Source organism: Halichoeres trimaculatus, unplaced genomic scaffold (assembly GCF_033239565.1).
Source record: "Halichoeres trimaculatus isolate MK-OKI-2021-1 unplaced genomic scaffold, fHalTri1.1 fHalTri1_scaffold_23, whole genome shotgun sequence".
In the NCBI taxonomy this organism is placed as follows: domain Eukaryota; kingdom Metazoa; phylum Chordata; class Actinopteri; order Labriformes; family Labridae; genus Halichoeres; species Halichoeres trimaculatus.
Window position 1 is genome coordinate 8,987,344 of NW_027437201.1, and position 17,380 is coordinate 9,004,723.

Below are 17,380 nucleotides of genomic sequence, written 5' to 3' on the forward strand. Positions count from 1 at the left end.
CTCCATCAGAGTTAATAATCAAACTTATTCCAAAGAGTCCAAAGAGGATTCAAACATTAGATTCTTCCCTTGAAAAATGTGCATATAATCAAAAAAAGGATTGCTTTTGAATATTTGTAGCAGTAGAAGTAGTGATATCAGTATCTTGGACTATTTTTAAATTGTTGTTTTTAAGAAATCACGTGCAACCATCAAAACTTATCCCGAAGTTCATTTTACTCCAAGACTTGTTTCAACCTCGCTTTAGGGCATGATTAACCCTGGGCTGAGAAACATCAGCATCAAGTCCGTGACCTGACTTTTACCCGCTTTATAACAGATGAAATGTAATAAGAAACATCTTAACCGTTAGTAAAGCATAAAGACAGGTCACTACTAACTGCTGTTGGTATTTGGGTTTTCATTAACAATACGTTTTAAATATATGAATTGCAGAAAGTACAAACCTGATTCACCAAAAATAAACGAACACAGCTTTCTAAACAAGGCATGGCCTCAGAGTCAGGTGATACGCCAGCGAAAACTATGTTTTATCCTTTCTTCAGCAGGATTAAATCATAACCTGACACCATTATCACTTAAATATTAAGGAAAATAAATCAAAACACAATATTGTTTTACTGCTTATGGTTTACGAAAGCTTGAAAGGAGCAGTTTACCATCAAATTATTTTACCATCGGAGATTTTAGAAATATTGTTTTAAAGTCAGGACCTCACGGTTAGTAAGGATTGCAAACAAGTTCAAGTGGTTTCACTCATAGCTACACTGCCCCTCGCGATATGACTTAAATTTGACTGAAAAGACTAAAACACATTCATTTGTAACGTAAAATGAATCGTTTCTTCTTGATTCTACAATAAAAAATAATTTAAATAAACCAAAATAGAAAAATCATTGACATCGTTTAGCATTTGCAAAATGTTAGCATCATATCGGTGAGAGACCGGACATCGTTTTGAGTCCATATCTTACATTTTCCATGTCAAAAAGGTGTTCTTTTCACTTGGGAAAGGTTGAGGAGTCTTTATTCTGTTGCTTTCTGAAGAAATCCGCAGAAATTTGGTAAATTTCAGTGAAAATGGTGGAGTCAAAGTCGAGGAAAATACGGTCCTTGCTGCATGCGGTTTTGTTATTGTATCTGAATGATGCGCTTGAAGGGAAACGTAGCAACCGCAGGTTCGGAACCAGTCGAGGGGACGTACGTCCTCACGCAAGTTCAGGCAGACCGCACGCACTGATCCAGCCATCAGCATTACAAAGATTGCATAAAAGAGAAACTCAAGGTGGCATCATGTAAAAAAAAAAAAAAAAAAAACTTCTTATGTGTTTCGTTAACTCTTAAATAAAGTATATTCAAAGCGAAATATAGTTTCAAACTGATACATGGAAAGTCCGATTGTTGGTAAAATTCATAAACGCAGCCACCAAGCACTCACAACTGAAGTGTATAAATTGGGCTTCCCCTTTCCATGACTTTTTATACATTCTGGTAATTTTTTTCATATATTAAGCAGTTAACAGCCGTAGGATAGGTGTGTACACATGCAGAGAGAGGTGCTGTGCGTAATTTACGCATTTGGCTGAGCTTCATGCCAAAGAATAGCTCTAATGGTCACTCTCCGCCATTCTACAAACATAAGCAAAGCCGTCATTATTATTATTGTTGTTATTATTATTATTATTATTATTATTATTATTATTATTATTATTATTATTATTATTATTATTATTATTATTATTGTTGTTGTTGTTATTATTGTTATTATTAGTGTGCATGGTTTGACATAAACTCTTACTCTTACATTGTAAGTTGCTACAAAGACACCACTCAAAGTTTTTTAAAGAAAGATTATTTTGGATTCAAAAATCTTGTAGTTGTGTATCACTGGTCTCACTTGTGCTTCATAGAGCACCATCAACACTGTATGTTTTACAGAGCTGCAGATCAGTGTTAATGCTCTGTATGCATAACTCCTTCTTCTACCCATTAAAGAAACACTACCAACATAACTTAATGCAGGGACACTGTTTCCAATGCCAGTATAATTTTGGGGGAATCAAAAATTAAAACCATTCAAATTATTTGTCAAACAGCTCCATGTAGCATTTGAATTTAAGTTTCAGAAGTTATTAATCAAAACGGAGGCTTCAGAAGAATTTTAGGTGGAAAAACATCTTTTCTGTTGGACATCACATGTTCATCCATAATGTGCTGTCTCTGGGGTTAAGGAATTAGAAAAAATGTCATATTTTGTTGAGTGTATGGATTTTGTCCTCAGGAGCAGATATTAAAATATGTATATTGTCTACTCCTTCTGTGGTTTCAGCCACAGCTAGTATGATTCTTCTGCTGCACTGTTACACAAAAATGAGTGGCTTCTTTTTTTCTTGCTGATGCAGATGACAAAGCTGGAGGTAAAAGTTAATCTTAGATGAGTTTTATGTAAAGGAGCGAGCCATAAAAAGCTGAATTACAACCTGTCACATTGTTGGTCTGCTGGGTTCTTTTTTTTCATGGTCATACATCTCAGTCTCAAAGGCACTGTCTTCCCGGGGCTCATTTGCACCAGCAGGGTGAGAGTGAGCATGAGTTTTAACACTCAGCCAAACTGAAGGCAGATTTGAATAATGGGCCATAACGGTCTTTACCTTCTGTGTCTCTTTCTCCTGTCTGGGATTCAACTTGCTCAAGGTAAGTATTTTTTCTTGGATTCATCTTCTTTTGACATATCACTTGGTTTGACAAAGTAATGGGTTAAAGCAAAAGAGAGTGATAGAGGGGATGAAAAAAGAGGGAGTTATGCCTATTAGATAGATAGATAGATAGATAGATAGATAGATAGATAGATAGATAGATAGATAGATAGATAGATAGATAGATAGATAGATAGATAGATGGACAAATGAGAAAAAAGAAAAAATATGAATATGAATGTGGAGGTATGTTTAGAGATACAAGAATATGAATGTGAATGACAGAATAAATATGAGTGTAAACCACCATATTGACATTTGTAAGAAATGATGGTATTTTAGGGGTTTTAGTTTAACATTCAAAAAGATATGAAAAAATGGTAACAACAAAACAATTTTATTTCAGTAACATTCAATTTGCTTTCAAGAAATAGCCCACCTTTGAGAAAAAGGCAATGACTAACAGTTTTATTCAAGACAAAAAAAAGTAATGAAAAACGATGGATGTAACATTTAGGAAAGACCGTGTTGGCAAAATTCCAAATCGACATTCCTGCAAAGTTTCCAGAGTTTAAAAATTTCCAATATAAAATAGCACTTTCTGATATTTTAAGTTTTAAATACTACTTTCAAGGTCCCAAGATTGTAAATGAATACAAAGTGCATCCGTCTGCTGATTCAGACCTCGGCTATTTCCAAGGATGGGCTGTATCCGCTGAGGTCACAAGATCCGCTGTGGATTCATGGTGAAGAATTAACTATCTTTTAATGGCTGAATCACATGTTTGAGGGTTCAAACGTTGAACACGGAGCATGGCAAACGCGGTTATAAACATAGTTACTCATTTGTTAAGCAAACTGTAAAAATCACTTTATTTTTCAATTAAGCAACACGGTCGTCTGACATTTAAAGGTGCTCTGCTGCTGAGTGTAAATAAAACAATAAGGAAGGTGTGAATGACCTGTTGGACTAAAACCATGCACCCAAAAGGCCATAAAAGATGAAAGCTTCTGGATGCTGCTAGTATCAGTCTTTTTGTCGTCGTGGTTTTTTGCAGGAAGTTGTGATAGCACAGAGTTTCAGTGCACCAGTGGGCAATGCATCGACAAAGATTGGAGATGTGATGGGACGAAAGACTGCACAGACGACTCTGATGAGGAGAACTGTCGTAAGTATTACAGTCATCACAGGAAACACAAATAGTAGCAAGAAGAGACTTGAACACCAAGAGGTTCAGGTGATGTCAGACTTTTTTTCACACGTAAGAGGTGTGTATGTCCAAATTGAGTAAGAGCACTCTTTATTTAAGTTTAAATGTTATTAACCTTTATGTTTCCTTTTTAGCACCTCAACCATGCACCTCACAAGAATTCAAATGTGTGACAAGTGGGGAGTGCATCCCTTCAGAAAGTGTTTGTGATGGGGACCTGGACTGTGAAGATGGCTCTGATGAACAAAGAACCTGTGGTATGTAGACCGTACCAATGAGGCTGGACTTGGACAGAAAAGTGTTATCAGCTCAGAAAAGTTGGCTAGACAAAACTAGTGTGATGTGTCCAGAAAATTGTCCAGAAAACAGTTTTACGTGTTTCCCCATTTGTATTATTAAGTTGCTCCTGATTTGTGTGCAGAGCTAGACTGGAACCACTAGATGGCACCATAAACCTTATGTTTGAACAGGAACCAGAGCCAAACAATTTTAGTTGATCCAACACTTGACATCAAACATCGCTGGTATAATACAGCAGCTTCTCCAAATTTAGAGAGAAATATTTATTTAGTGGATTTTTTGTTTGTTTGTTATTTGTTTTGTTTAACTATTTACATGTGTCTTGTTTCAGGTGGACAGACCTGCAGCCCAGACCAGTTCACCTGTGACGAGGGCCAGTGTATCCCCAAGAAATACTTTTGTGATCATGTAAAGGACTGTGTAGACAACTCTGATGAGAACAGATGCAGTAAGACTCCTTCTTCATTCATGATGGTCTCATCTAAAATGCTTTTTGATGTCTAAAATTCACAAGCCACTATAGTGCCAGCTTTTGCAGTTTGCTTGTATTTTTATTTGATTACTTGAGGTTTTTTAAAAGGAATCATGTGATTTACATGCACATAACAAGCTTGTGTTTTCTGTAGCCTATCCACACTGCACGGAGAAAACATGTGCTTACGGGGCCTGTTACAACAACTCCCAACACTGCAACGGGTTACAGGACTGCAGAGATGGCTCTGATGAATTGAACTGCAGTAAGTAATAAAGACCTGTGTTAGATTTAATGATTTTTAGACTCACTTTATTTCTTTTATTATCTCTTTTAGACCTGGAATTAGACATCTTGGTGATGCCGGTGAAAACACCATTTAAAGGGAAAAAACATGCATGATTAGCAACAGCTAAAATGTGGCTATATTTGCCTCTTAAAGCTCTATACAAGTTGCTATGGAAGGTACTAGTTGAATTTAACATCTTGGTTTCAAAATACCCTTGTGATGGACAGATTAGTCCCTACTAAATTAGAGTTAAATGTTTAAATATTCACCAGATTGCACAAAATTAGATATGATATGGTCAACTTTTATCCTACGTCAAACAATCTCAAAGAGGTTTGTTTCTTAAATCTTAAAGAGGATGCACGCGTAATTGGAGGCCAATGTTGAAAATGAAAATGCTTATTGTTATTTGACCATAATAGCTTAAATTTGACTCATTAGCACTGGCAGGTCTGTTGTTATTAAAGTGATACTTGAATTGATAAACACACACATTCAAGTCTTTTCTTCAGAAAATTTGCGTTGTTCACCTGTAGTCATTTACAGGTCGGACCTTCAGCAGGTGCCACCACCAATATGGTGGTGGTCAGTGGAAATGTGTTAGCTTAACCTACTGTTACCTACCATAGCAGTCTCTGCCATGAAGCGCCTTGAGTGGTCAGAAAGAAAAAAGCTGGTGTATTGGTAAAATTTCATTTTTCATTTCTAAATCTAGGGCCTACAGCGCTATGTCTGAGTTGGTACACAAAAGCCGCTTCCAGCTTTAGCCAGATTTGGATTTGTTATTGGATTTTTTTGTTTGTTTTCTTTTCCTTTTTTTGATAATCTTTCTCAGGAACATGATTCTGATTAATAATAGCGGTTCATGGATCAATCTGAAATATTTATATGACTATACTAACATTAGGTATCAGTGTTGATCAGTACTTGCATGATCATACTTAAGTTTCAGTTTCTCTTCTTGTGCGTTCCTCTCACTAACTCCCACGGACTCCGTCCATGTGGCCCTTTTCAAATTTGCTGCTCTCATAAATCTTCAAAAACATTTGGAAAATAATTGCTAAATTTCAAGAAGTTGCGGTAAGAATAAGTGTAACCGTCAATCATTTTGGAAAACAATACTTTCTGCATCAATTTACTAAAAACTTTACTAAAAAGCACTAATGTGTCAAATATGAGACAGAAATTGTTTAATTATCAAGTAACATTTTATTTTTGTGTTTTGTTTAAAGGGTTAATAAACAACTCAATTCCAAAAAGTTAGATTTTTCTGGCAATTTTTTGGTGGGTCAGACTTTGCAGGGTTAATAAAGCTAGCGTAACATCATTTGTGATATGAGGCTAAAACTCGTGGTTAAAACTAAATTGTTGTACTCTTCTAATGTCAGCATTCATGCAGCCTCCAGCTTCATCTTTTGGTAATGCTAACAAATGCTTTGCTGCTTTTATAAAAAAAAAAAAAAGGAATTAAAAGTTCTCTTCAGACGTACCTGTGCTCTATTCTTGCTGAATTTCAAGTAGCTAGCTTAAAATGTAATTTTGGTAACAGGTTGTAGCACTTTAGTCAGGACTGCTAACAGCACTGGTTCATCTCTTTCACCATGGTTTTATTCTCAGCTACCCAGCACTGTCCCATCCACCAGTTTGAGTGTGCAAACGGTTACTGTGTGCCTCATTCGTTTGTGTGTGACCACTGGAATGACTGTGGGGACGACAGTGATGAACAAGGCTGTGGTAAGGATACAGTGACACCTCATACATTCAGATTTTTGTGTCATGTTGACATTATTTATTCAGATCACTTTGAGTTTTAATGTTAATTAGTGGTTAGTAGTTAGCCATGTGACCATGTAGATGACCAGGTGCAGTAATGCTTTTATGTTTGTCAGCATTTCCTTAATTTTTGGGCAACATTTCTTAAAGATTGAAAAAGTTACTCAAGATAATAAGTTGTTATCATTCTAAAAAGCTTTTAATTAGTCTTTGGAGTTGTGTCATGAATCAGTGCTTGCCTCCTTTTTGAATTTTCTGGGCACATATGTCTTCATCTATAAATCGTTAAAGATTCTGTTTTTTATAACTTAAGTGGATAACAGACCAAATGTTGATTTTATTGATTTTTTGAATTATTTTGTGTTTATTTTTAAGATTACCCAAGCTGTAGCGGCAATGAGTTTACGTGCTCCAGTGGCCGTTGTATTCCTCATGACTGGGTGTGTGATAAGTTCAACGACTGTGGGGACTACAGTGATGAACAAGGATGTGGTGAGCAAATCTACATATACATATAATTCACATTTATAGCTTTTTAAAAATGGCATGAACGGAAACAGGATTGATAAAAGTGGAGGACAGTCATTAGAAAATATATCAAATGATAGATAATCCACAGCAGAAACATTCTGTTGTAATATTCTGAGTAAATGATTTCATTACGATTGTTTCTGTTTGTTTGTAGATAGTGACTCTCGAGGCTGTTACCCTGGGGAGTGGGGATGCCCAAGCTCGACAATGTGCATACCACTGAACAAAGTATGTGACAACAAACCTGACTGTCCAGGAGGAACAGATGAGACCAACTCCACTGCACAGCAAACCTGCAGTAAGTCACAAAGGGCAGACTACGCAAATGCCCCTGAAACAAAACTTAGAGCTTTCATTTCCTGTCACTGTTTCGTTGTTGCTATTTTGTCCACATAAAAGAAACAAATATAGAAAAGCAAATTTGATGTAGATCACTTCACGTGTTGAGCATAACCACCCATGAACCACATTCGTAGGCGTACAAATGTAGGTTCAAGGATTTTACACTTTATGGGGTGTAAATGTTTCTCAGAAATCAGCTGCTAAGTCAAAAGTTATGACAGCTCCCACATTCCTCATAACTTCCTTCATACAATCCTGGTTAAAGATTTACCTTTTTGTGGGTCTCAGTGCCATAATGGAGCACTGAATCACATAATGATGACTGTGGCAGACATAGTCATGCAGATGATAAGTCCATTGAAAAACTCTTCAGATTTTTTTTTATTTTTATTTGTTTATTTTTTTATTTTATTTTATATTTTTCCCAAAAAATAAATAAAACAAAATAAGAATAAAAGATGAAATAAATGAATAAAAAGAATAATAAATTTAAAAAAAAAATATATATATATATATATATATCAAAATAATAATAGTAATAATAATTTAAAAAAAAACTTTTCTGTGTTTAAAGAATTCAACGAGGTGCTGATTTGGGATTTGCTATTTTGCTTTCAGGCCTGGATCGGTGCTCCAGCTTGAGCTGTGAATACCTCTGCCATCCGTCTCCTCAAGGGGGGACTTGCTACTGCCCAGATGGCTTCATTGTGGCCAATGACAGTCGTACCTGTAAAGGTGAGTGACAGATATAAAGCAGAGTGACATCTTAGGAAAAATGAGTAAAACTGAAGATTTGTTTTCAGTTCACTGTCTAATACATTACTGATATAGACTCCCATCTCAAAGATCAAAAACACTGTTTTTCCTTTGTTTTCAGACTACAATGACTGTCAGATCTGGGGGATCTGTGACCAGCTGTGTGAAGATCGCCCTGGGACACACCACTGTAGCTGTGCTAATGGGTATTTCCTTGAGCACGGTCATGTCTGCAAAGTCAATGTGTCAGGTACATGAGGTCACACAGCAGCTTCATGAATAATCTGGGGATACTTTGAAGATACGGAAATACAGTATTTATTTACAGTACATTTAACACACTCACTGATCATGTCTGGTGTGTGTGTGTGTTTTCTCCAGCTGGGTTGCCACAGATCATCTTTACCAACGGAGGAGATGTGATGATTGGTGATATACACGGGCGCTTTGTTCGGACTCTGGTGCCATCACAGGGCAAAGGTTATTCTGTGGGGGTGGCCTACCACCACAACAGCAACAAAGTCTTCTGGAGTGACACCTATACTAAAAAGGTCAGTCTGGGCCACCCAAGCCTTTATCTAAGTCACAGGAGTCCTCACAGCACTGACCCCTTTCATTCTTCTTCTAGGTTTACTCCGCAAACTACAACGGGGACAACATTCAGGAGATTCTTACAACCGCAGTCCATAATGTCCAGAATCTTGCTGTGGATTGGATCAACTTCAAACTTTACGTCTTGGAAGCGATGGTGGAGCGCATCGATGTGTGCAACTTTGACGGAGGGGATCGGGTCACAATAGTGGCTGAAAACCTGCAGACTCCACATGGGCTGGCCCTGGACCCTACAGTGGGGTGGGTTTAAAGATTTTCACCGTTAAGGGCTGCCTCCAAAATGGGAATGGTGGAAACATGAGACATTCCTGCTTGAGCTGTGGTGATTTTTACAACACTAGAATACAATGTAATGTGGTCATAACTTAAGTGCAGCTGCAGTCAAGTTACAATAGATTTACAGGTATACATAAGGAATGAGTCACATTTATGGGACTGATCTTTGTTGGTCCTTCAAAAAAAGGTGTCAGGCTGTTTTAAAGTCAGCAAATAGTTAAGATTAGATAAGATAAAACACAATAAAACTTTATTGAACTTTTGCAAGGCAGAAATCCTTCATTTACAGTGGATCAAAACATTTATGTTTAGAAAAGTGGTTATCAAACAATAAGGGAAGAAATTGCACCTTAAATTTTTGGATGTTTATAACTTGAATAACTAACTTCTTTTTTTACTTGTGTTTGCAGCTACATGTTTTTCACAGATTTGGGCATTGGGAGTGAGCAGATGAAGCTAGAGCGAGCTTTCATGGATGGCAGCAATCGCTTAGAGCTGGTGAAGAACAGACTCGGCGCTCCAACAGGAATCACGCTAGATATCGTCACGCAGAGGGTGTACTGGTCTGACAGCCACTTTGACACCGTAGAGACAGTCACCTACACTGGTTTACACAGGTACAACATGTATTACAAAACAGTGAAGTAGCATTTTTAAACAGTGTTACCAAACCAGAAGGGCCTCTACTATGGCTTACAATATGATATGATATCATGGACACTCCCAGATAAAGTTTGTCTGCGTTTAGTCCCAGACGTCCATTTTTAAATACTGTCATTCCACAGAAAAATTGTCCTCAATGGCGGGACCCAGGCCCCTCATCCTTATGGAATGACCGTGTTTGAAAACCACGTGTTCTTCACCGACTGGACTAAGATGGGTGTTGTGAGAGCAAATCGCTTCAACGGCAGCAACCCGACACTCTTGTACCGTACAGCAAAGCGACCAGGCCATGTTGTCATCTCACATCCCGTCCTGCAACCTGTTGGTAAGGAGACACAAAGACATTCTGCTGTGTTTGCTCAAAATAAAACGATTACTCTGCCTGGATCTAATATTGTGCCACAATTGTTTTCCTACCAGTCTCTATTTGTATAGCTTTACCTGATTCGACCTGTTTATGTTATAAACAAAGAGCCCACATCCCGACAAGATGAAGAGTTTTATCGCATCTTAATCCACTATAAGTGGAGTGCTTAGCAGTATTCTAAGCTTCCTTTCAACTAGCAGAAACCTTGGCCTTGATATACTCTTTTGTCATGTTGCTCAGTGATGAACCCTTGCGGCAGACACAACGGCGGCTGTCAACACATCTGTATATTGAGTCATCGTACAGACAACGATGGACTGGGCTTCCGCTGCAAGTGTCGCCATGGCTATGACTTACAGCCTGACCTTCGGACCTGCTTCAGTGAGTATCAAGATGTTTGGAGTTGATCATTTCTAGAGCTTAGTGAGCACTTAATGAAAAAAAGAGTTTTAGGATAAACCACCCCCTGACTAAAAATGTGTGGGACTAGGGTGAAAAATGTTCATTTCTGACATAAGAAACTTTTTTCTTGACCGTACATGTAGTTTCCAGTGCCTCTGCGGACAGTTTTAAGCAGACACTCAAAGAACTTCAGCCTTGACCACTTCTGCACAGGGTTCATACTTTTGGACAGGAGGTTGCTGCTTGATTCAGAAACTTGGACGACATATTTATTCATCTCTTGTTCAAACCATTGATTCAGAAAGTCTGAACCCCTCTGGTGGGCTTCAGGGAAACAAATACATGAAACACAAACCTATTGTTCTGGGTTTGACCCTGTTTAGGTTTGGCCTTAGCATATTTTAGAACGACTCATTGAAGGTAGCTTCTGCAAGATTTTCCCCCCAAAATAAAATGTCAGCTTTTACAGGAATAAACCTGCTCAATTGTCTCCTATCGACCTCTATACATGTGTGTCAGTGTCAGTGTCTGCTTCGAATCCTCTCCTCTGCCTGTATGATGATGTTTTGGTTGTGTCGAGATGTTTCTGGGCAGAGAGTAAGTGTGGTTACGTCAGCCAAAGGGCGCCCAGTGCACAAGTGACTTTTGTGCTGATCAAAGTGAGTGGAAGAAGCTATGTTGAGCATCTAGGATAGCAATCATAGCACAGAAGAAGAAAAACACAACCAAAGTGAAACAAAACGGCCGAAAGATAAAGCTTTTCCTAATACCTGTGCCTGTGAGTAGCTTTTGCTAAAATACCAAGTCATGTGTGCAACTCTCAAGTCTGTCCCATGTAGAAATGCGATGCTGCAAACTTGAATGTTGTGTTTACTAACAAGTAAAGAAAACTCCTGCAGACTGTACCTTTAAGGAAGCTTTTGTTAAATACCACGACTCTCTGTGAACAGAGCTGAAGGACTACCTGCTGTTGGCCACCTCTCTGGGAGTGCGGGGAATACCACTGAATATCTCACAGACAGAGGACGTCACCCTACCTCTGTCAGGGTCTCTCACGTCCTTCTCTGGCTCTGCTGTGGAGTTTGACGGCAACGAGGAGGCTATTTTCTACAACGACAGGTCCAGAGGAATCATCTATAAGTCCAACCTCAATGGAACAGGTGAGTTTTTATAAATCTGGGTGTAAACGCTCTGAGTTAGCTAATGCATAGAATTTTGTTCATCAGATAATGTATTTTGTAATAAAATTTTAGACTTTATTCCCATCCTTTGTGTCGAACTTGTGCTAACTTTTTAAATACATTCACAGTCCAGGACACCTTGACAGGCAACAGAGTGGGATCAATTGATGCCATGGCCTATGACTGGACCTCCAAAGTCTTGTTTTGGACAACAAGCACCTACAAGTCTGTAGTGGCCTTCAAGACCACAGACAAGTCCAGGCGGGACATTGTGACAGGACTGAGAAATCCTAAAGGAATTGCAGTGAGCCCCAGTGCTGGGTGAGTGCTCATGTTCACTGTGTTAAATGTCTATTTGAAAAGTAGTTTAAATGTGACATATGAGGTGAGATTATTTTGTTCTGCCCCCCCTCATGTCTCATGACTGATCCACAGCTACTTGTTCTGGTCTGACTGGTACCGTCCAGCAGTCATAATGAGAGGCTTCACTGATGGCAGTAATGCTGTTCCTTTAGTCAACACCACACTAGGATGGCCGTATGGACTCGCTATCGACCATGTGTAAGAAAACAAGCAAAGCAGGATGAAAGTGCACATTTGAAAGTCTCTATGATAATCTGTATTTTTTTTAATTATTATGATTTTACACATCAGGATGGATCGGCTGTACTGGGTGGATTCCCAGCTGGGCCAGATTGGACACATTGGATTTTTGGGATACAACAGACAGACATTTACCAATATCGGTCAAATCACTTTACCCTACTCGCTTGCAGTTTATTCAGGTTGGTTTCTTCATCTCTTATTCCAAATCCAACTCAAATGATTAGACACTCTGAAAGTTTATCATCTTTAACATAACAAAAACACTTCAGCGTGACATAAAGATTGGAAATGTAATCAAAAATCCTCTGTATTTGCATTCAGAACACAACAGCGTAAACAGAGGTTGGTCAAAATATGGCCTTGCCAGTTAATTGACTTCTTGACCAGTGTGATACAATTAAAGATATAAATGCAAATGCAACGCTTTAAATAGCTTTCCTTCTTTTTTGAAGGACATTTATTATTCTTAAGGTTATAATAAGAAATCACGTTGTATCTACTTTTCAGCACATCCACACCAAGAGGATATAGGGAGCTTCTTGTTTAGCTTTTGGTGGAAATAGAGTGAACTACATTAATCCATCTGTTTTTGTTCCGTAGAGTTCCTGTATGTGTCTGATACGAGGGTCAGAGCAATATTTGAGATGAGAAAGAGGGATGGGGGAGGAAACATTATGGTCAGACAAGGAATTACAGGCATCATGAATCTCAAGGCTTACGAAGCCGACCTCCACGGCAGTAAGTACTCACACAGTGAAGTTTCAGGACTAAAGTCGAGTATGGATCTAATGGGATTTTTTATTCTTCTGACAGCATACACTAGCCGGTGCAATGCTATCCCCAACGGGCAGTGCAGCCACTTCTGTTTCCCAACTCCATCCTACAGCCGGGTGTGTGGCTGTCCATACAACATGAAACTCCAGGCCAATCAGAGGGACTGCATCAAGGACGAAACTGTCCCCACGCCTGACGGATGTGGAGACTACTCCTTTGAGTGCGATGAAGGGCGCTGTAGACCAAACTCCTACCGCTGTGATGGAATCATTGATTGTGTGGATAAGACTGATGAGGCCAACTGCACACATACAGGTGAGTGTTGGAGAAAACATGAACTTCAGGGCATGATTGAATGTTTAAATCCAGCAGTTTCATCTCTCCATCTCCCTGCTTCGCTTACCAGGAGCAACCTGCTCACCTCGAGCGTTCACCTGCGACAACAAGCACTGCATCCTGTCCAGCTGGCGCTGTGACGGCATGGACGACTGTGGTGACAACTCTGATGAAGTGAACTGTCCCACTCGCAGGCCCACCACCTGTGCTGCTAATTACTTCACCTGCGATAACTACAGGTGTATCTCCAAAGTGTGGGTGTGTGACGGCGACAACGACTGCGGAGACGGCTCTGATGAACACAACTGCAGTGAGTGTGACGTGCATGTGTCTTCACCTAACAAAGATCAAAACTGTTTCAGTTGGCTAACAGTTTAATTTGTGGTTGACAGATTCTACCATTACCACCTGTCCTCCAAACTACTTCCTGTGTCCCAACCACCGCTGCATCTACAGCTCATATGTATGTGATGGAGACCAGGACTGCCTGGATGGATCTGATGAAGCAAACTGTGGTAGGAATCATTGAAAAGTCACTCTGTGGTCAGTTGATTTTATGCTCATTAATGACAGATCATGCTTTTAGTTAGCCTAAAAGTTTGTCCTAAGACTCAGTGATGTTTTTCTTCCCTGAAGAGCATGGACACAAGTGGTAACACAAAGTTTCCTTTTCTCTTCTCTCCTATGTATCCCTAGAGTTTAACTGTGCCTCCTATGAGTTCGCCTGTGCCAGTGGAGACCAGTGTGTCAGTTCCAGATACCAGTGTGATGGCGTGTTCGACTGCAGAGATCATTCTGATGAACGAAACTGTCGTAAGCAAACAACTCTGCTTCAAGATACTCAATAAAAATAGATTGTATTTTGATTTTATTAGTGCTGTCAAGATAACACAATTTACCCAACCAAATACAGGGTATTAATTAACTCCGCCAAGGAGGTAATGCTCATGGGAGAGTTTGTGTGTTTTTCTGTGAACAACATAACTCAAAAACTTATGAACAGATCTTTATGAAATTTTCAGGAATTTTTTAAAAGGGGATAAGGAAGATATGATTAAATTTTGGAGGTGATCCAAATCACCGTCTAGATCCAGGAATATTCTTAAGGATTCTTTATCATTGTGAGATAGGGCCGTTTTCACCATATGTGTATATAACTCCACAATAAATGGTCAGATTGCTTCAAAACAATGAAAGACAAGGTCACCATAATTTCTGACAGGTGTAAAAGTATGATCCAGATCCTGGCAATATTCTGGATACTAAGATCCGGAATATAAAATATGTAAAATATGTACTGGGTCATCATAATTTTCAACACTGTCAGGTAACAGATTATTGTAAAAACCTGCAACTAACACCAAATCGTAGCAGACAGTCTGCTGAAAGGGAGTATAACATTAAAGTAGGACTTAAGTGTTGGTGACAATCACAATATGCTTGGCGGGGGTCTGCGCTCTCCGAGTGCTTTTCTAGTTATCACGTGGGAGTCACTGCTTTACAGGTAGTTGCTGTCTCGGATAGAGAAAGATTTTAAAAATTAACCTTAAAAGAATAACCTCATAAATTTACAAGAATAAAGTTGTAAGTTTATGGAAATAATCTAGCCAAGCTACAGAGTAAAATAAAGACTTTATTCTTGATTTTTTTTATTCTTCATGAGATTAATCTTGTAGATTTATTATTTTTTTCAATGTGGCCCTAATCCTCTAGGTAATAAATATATCAAAGCTCCCCCTGAGGAGTTTATTTCCTGGTTGGTTCCTGGACTCAAATCAATACTTATGCTCCCAAAAAAACCAAAAACTTTTTCATCCATTTGTTTTTAATGCCTAAAACTACTGCGAAGGGATAGGCGTTGGACACAAAGGGTTAAAGCAGCCTGTAGGAGCCTTTGTTTACAAGTATACAAAGCAAAGATTAACAGTAAGTGGTACATGTCAAAAACAAACACGAACAAGAAAAAGCACAACAGTGAAAAAATTGACAAAGTACTGGCAAAAATTTTTAAAAAAGGAAAGAAAAAAATACTAGCAATATTAAAAAAGGGAAAACTTGGAGAGGCAAAAAACAAAAATCTCATTAAAAATCTGGCCTTCAGATATAGAAAGAAAAAACCCTGAGCACCTAAATATCCTCATGTCTCTGGCCCTTCCAGCCACTCCAGTTCCAGGATTGTGCCACGATGACGAGTTCCAGTGCCAGACCGACGGTTTCTGCATACCAGACGAGTGGGAGTGCGACGGCCATACAGACTGCGAGGACGGATCTGATGAGCACAACTCCTGCTCACCTGTCACCTGCAGGTCCAACTATTTCCAGTGTGCCAACAAGATTTGTATCCCCATGAGCTGGTTGTGTGACGGCGACAACGACTGCCGGGACATGAGTGATGAACAGAACTGCCCAACCCCTCCATTCAGCTGTCCCTCGGGACAGTGGCTGTGCCCAACTGACCAGAAGTGCATTGACCTGGACAAGGTGTGCGACGGTCAGAGAGACTGTCCTAATGGAGCTGATGAGTCACCTATCTGCAGTAAGCCCAAAAATTTGATTTACTGCTTCTTACATTTAGAGAGTATTCCTTAAAGAGATGAGTACAATGCTTTTGATTGATGCTTTTAAACAGATCAGTGACGCTTTTGAAAGATGTCATCATCAAATACGTTGAGAAGAGTTGTAACTTATTCTCATCACTTTACTTCAAGACCAGGATGACTGTGCGCTGAACAACGGTGGATGCAGTAACGGCTGCATCCAAGGACCATTTGGGGCTGAGTGCACATGTCCATCGGGATACCAGCTCCTCAACGACTCCAAGACCTGTGACGACATCGACGAGTGTCTGATCCCAGGTTTCTGTAGCCAGCAATGCTTCAACGAGAGAGGAACTTTCCGCTGCTACTGCTCACATGGTTACCTCCTGGAGCCAGACGGTCGCACTTGTAAAGCTACAGGTGAGCAACCAACGTTTGTCAAGCTCATGTACACAAAGATTCTTTTGAACAAAATGTACAGAAATTAGTTTTTTGTTTTCCCCTGCCTGTAGACCCAATATCAGCAATACTCCTGGTCGCCAAGCGTAGCCAGATCATCGCCAACAGAATCAACATGAGACCACCTCAGATGCGTCCGGTGGTTAGCGGTTCAAGCATTGTGACAGTGGACTTCGATCGCGCAACCTCCAGAATCTACTGGGCTGATGCGTCACAGAAGAAGATATGGAGCTCCTTCCAGAATGGCACAGACAAAAAACAAGTAAGAAGAAAGTAACTGCAGATGTATCACAGAAAAATCTCATCCAGTGTTTACAAAATGTGTCCAAATGTAGAAATTGAAACATATGTTGTATGTGTCTGTACAGGCACTAAAACAAACTGTACAGTCCATGACACGGTGTCATAACAACGCGCTAGCATCAGATGTCTTGTTGCTTGGGACACCACAGATGTGCGCTGTCTGCATCACACCTGTTGACTGTGTGTTGTTGCATACTGCTAAGTGTTAATTGAGTCTGTTCTTGCCGTTCCAGGTGTTCTCCGCTGGTCTGATGGTACCAGAAACCATAGCTGTGGACTGGGTGGGAAGGAACCTTTACTGGACTGACTCTGTCATGGAGAACATTGAGGTCTCTACTCTGGATGGTCGTTTCAGGAAAGTCCTCCTCTCCAAGAACATTACAAGCCCCCGGGGACTCGTGTTAGATCCTCGCAACTAGTAAGATGAGACACAGAGTTCATAAAGCAAAAAAAGTAAATAGGCATTTTATTCCCTGTCTTGATCATACTGTCGT

The 17,380-nt window shown here is 39.5% G+C and overlaps 1 protein-coding gene across 1 annotated transcript in view; it reads left to right on the top strand.

The window, feature by feature from the left end:
- Positions 1 to 2,630: 2,630 nt before the first annotated feature.
- Positions 2,631 to 17,380, top strand: part of lrp2b (low density lipoprotein receptor-related protein 2b) — a 51,592-nt gene continuing 36,842 nt past the window's right edge. Inside the window, exons 1-28 of the mRNA XM_074663763.1 lie at positions 2,631 to 2,694; positions 3,755 to 3,865; positions 4,042 to 4,164; positions 4,539 to 4,655; positions 4,834 to 4,944; positions 6,586 to 6,702; positions 7,117 to 7,233; positions 7,427 to 7,570; positions 8,233 to 8,349; positions 8,492 to 8,620; positions 8,752 to 8,921; positions 8,999 to 9,222; positions 9,669 to 9,875; positions 10,044 to 10,246; positions 10,529 to 10,669; positions 11,641 to 11,850; positions 12,000 to 12,192; positions 12,307 to 12,432; positions 12,526 to 12,656; positions 13,078 to 13,215; positions 13,291 to 13,566; positions 13,658 to 13,897; positions 13,980 to 14,102; positions 14,284 to 14,400; positions 15,746 to 16,123; positions 16,296 to 16,544; positions 16,637 to 16,845; positions 17,120 to 17,304. Coding sequence (XP_074519864.1) covers positions 2,631 to 2,694; positions 3,755 to 3,865; positions 4,042 to 4,164; positions 4,539 to 4,655; positions 4,834 to 4,944; positions 6,586 to 6,702; positions 7,117 to 7,233; positions 7,427 to 7,570; positions 8,233 to 8,349; positions 8,492 to 8,620; positions 8,752 to 8,921; positions 8,999 to 9,222; positions 9,669 to 9,875; positions 10,044 to 10,246; positions 10,529 to 10,669; positions 11,641 to 11,850; positions 12,000 to 12,192; positions 12,307 to 12,432; positions 12,526 to 12,656; positions 13,078 to 13,215; positions 13,291 to 13,566; positions 13,658 to 13,897; positions 13,980 to 14,102; positions 14,284 to 14,400; positions 15,746 to 16,123; positions 16,296 to 16,544; positions 16,637 to 16,845; positions 17,120 to 17,304 — 4,670 coding nt within the window. The remainder of the gene's footprint in view (positions 2,695 to 3,754; positions 3,866 to 4,041; positions 4,165 to 4,538; positions 4,656 to 4,833; positions 4,945 to 6,585; positions 6,703 to 7,116; positions 7,234 to 7,426; positions 7,571 to 8,232; positions 8,350 to 8,491; positions 8,621 to 8,751; positions 8,922 to 8,998; positions 9,223 to 9,668; positions 9,876 to 10,043; positions 10,247 to 10,528; positions 10,670 to 11,640; positions 11,851 to 11,999; positions 12,193 to 12,306; positions 12,433 to 12,525; positions 12,657 to 13,077; positions 13,216 to 13,290; positions 13,567 to 13,657; positions 13,898 to 13,979; positions 14,103 to 14,283; positions 14,401 to 15,745; positions 16,124 to 16,295; positions 16,545 to 16,636; positions 16,846 to 17,119; positions 17,305 to 17,380) is intronic.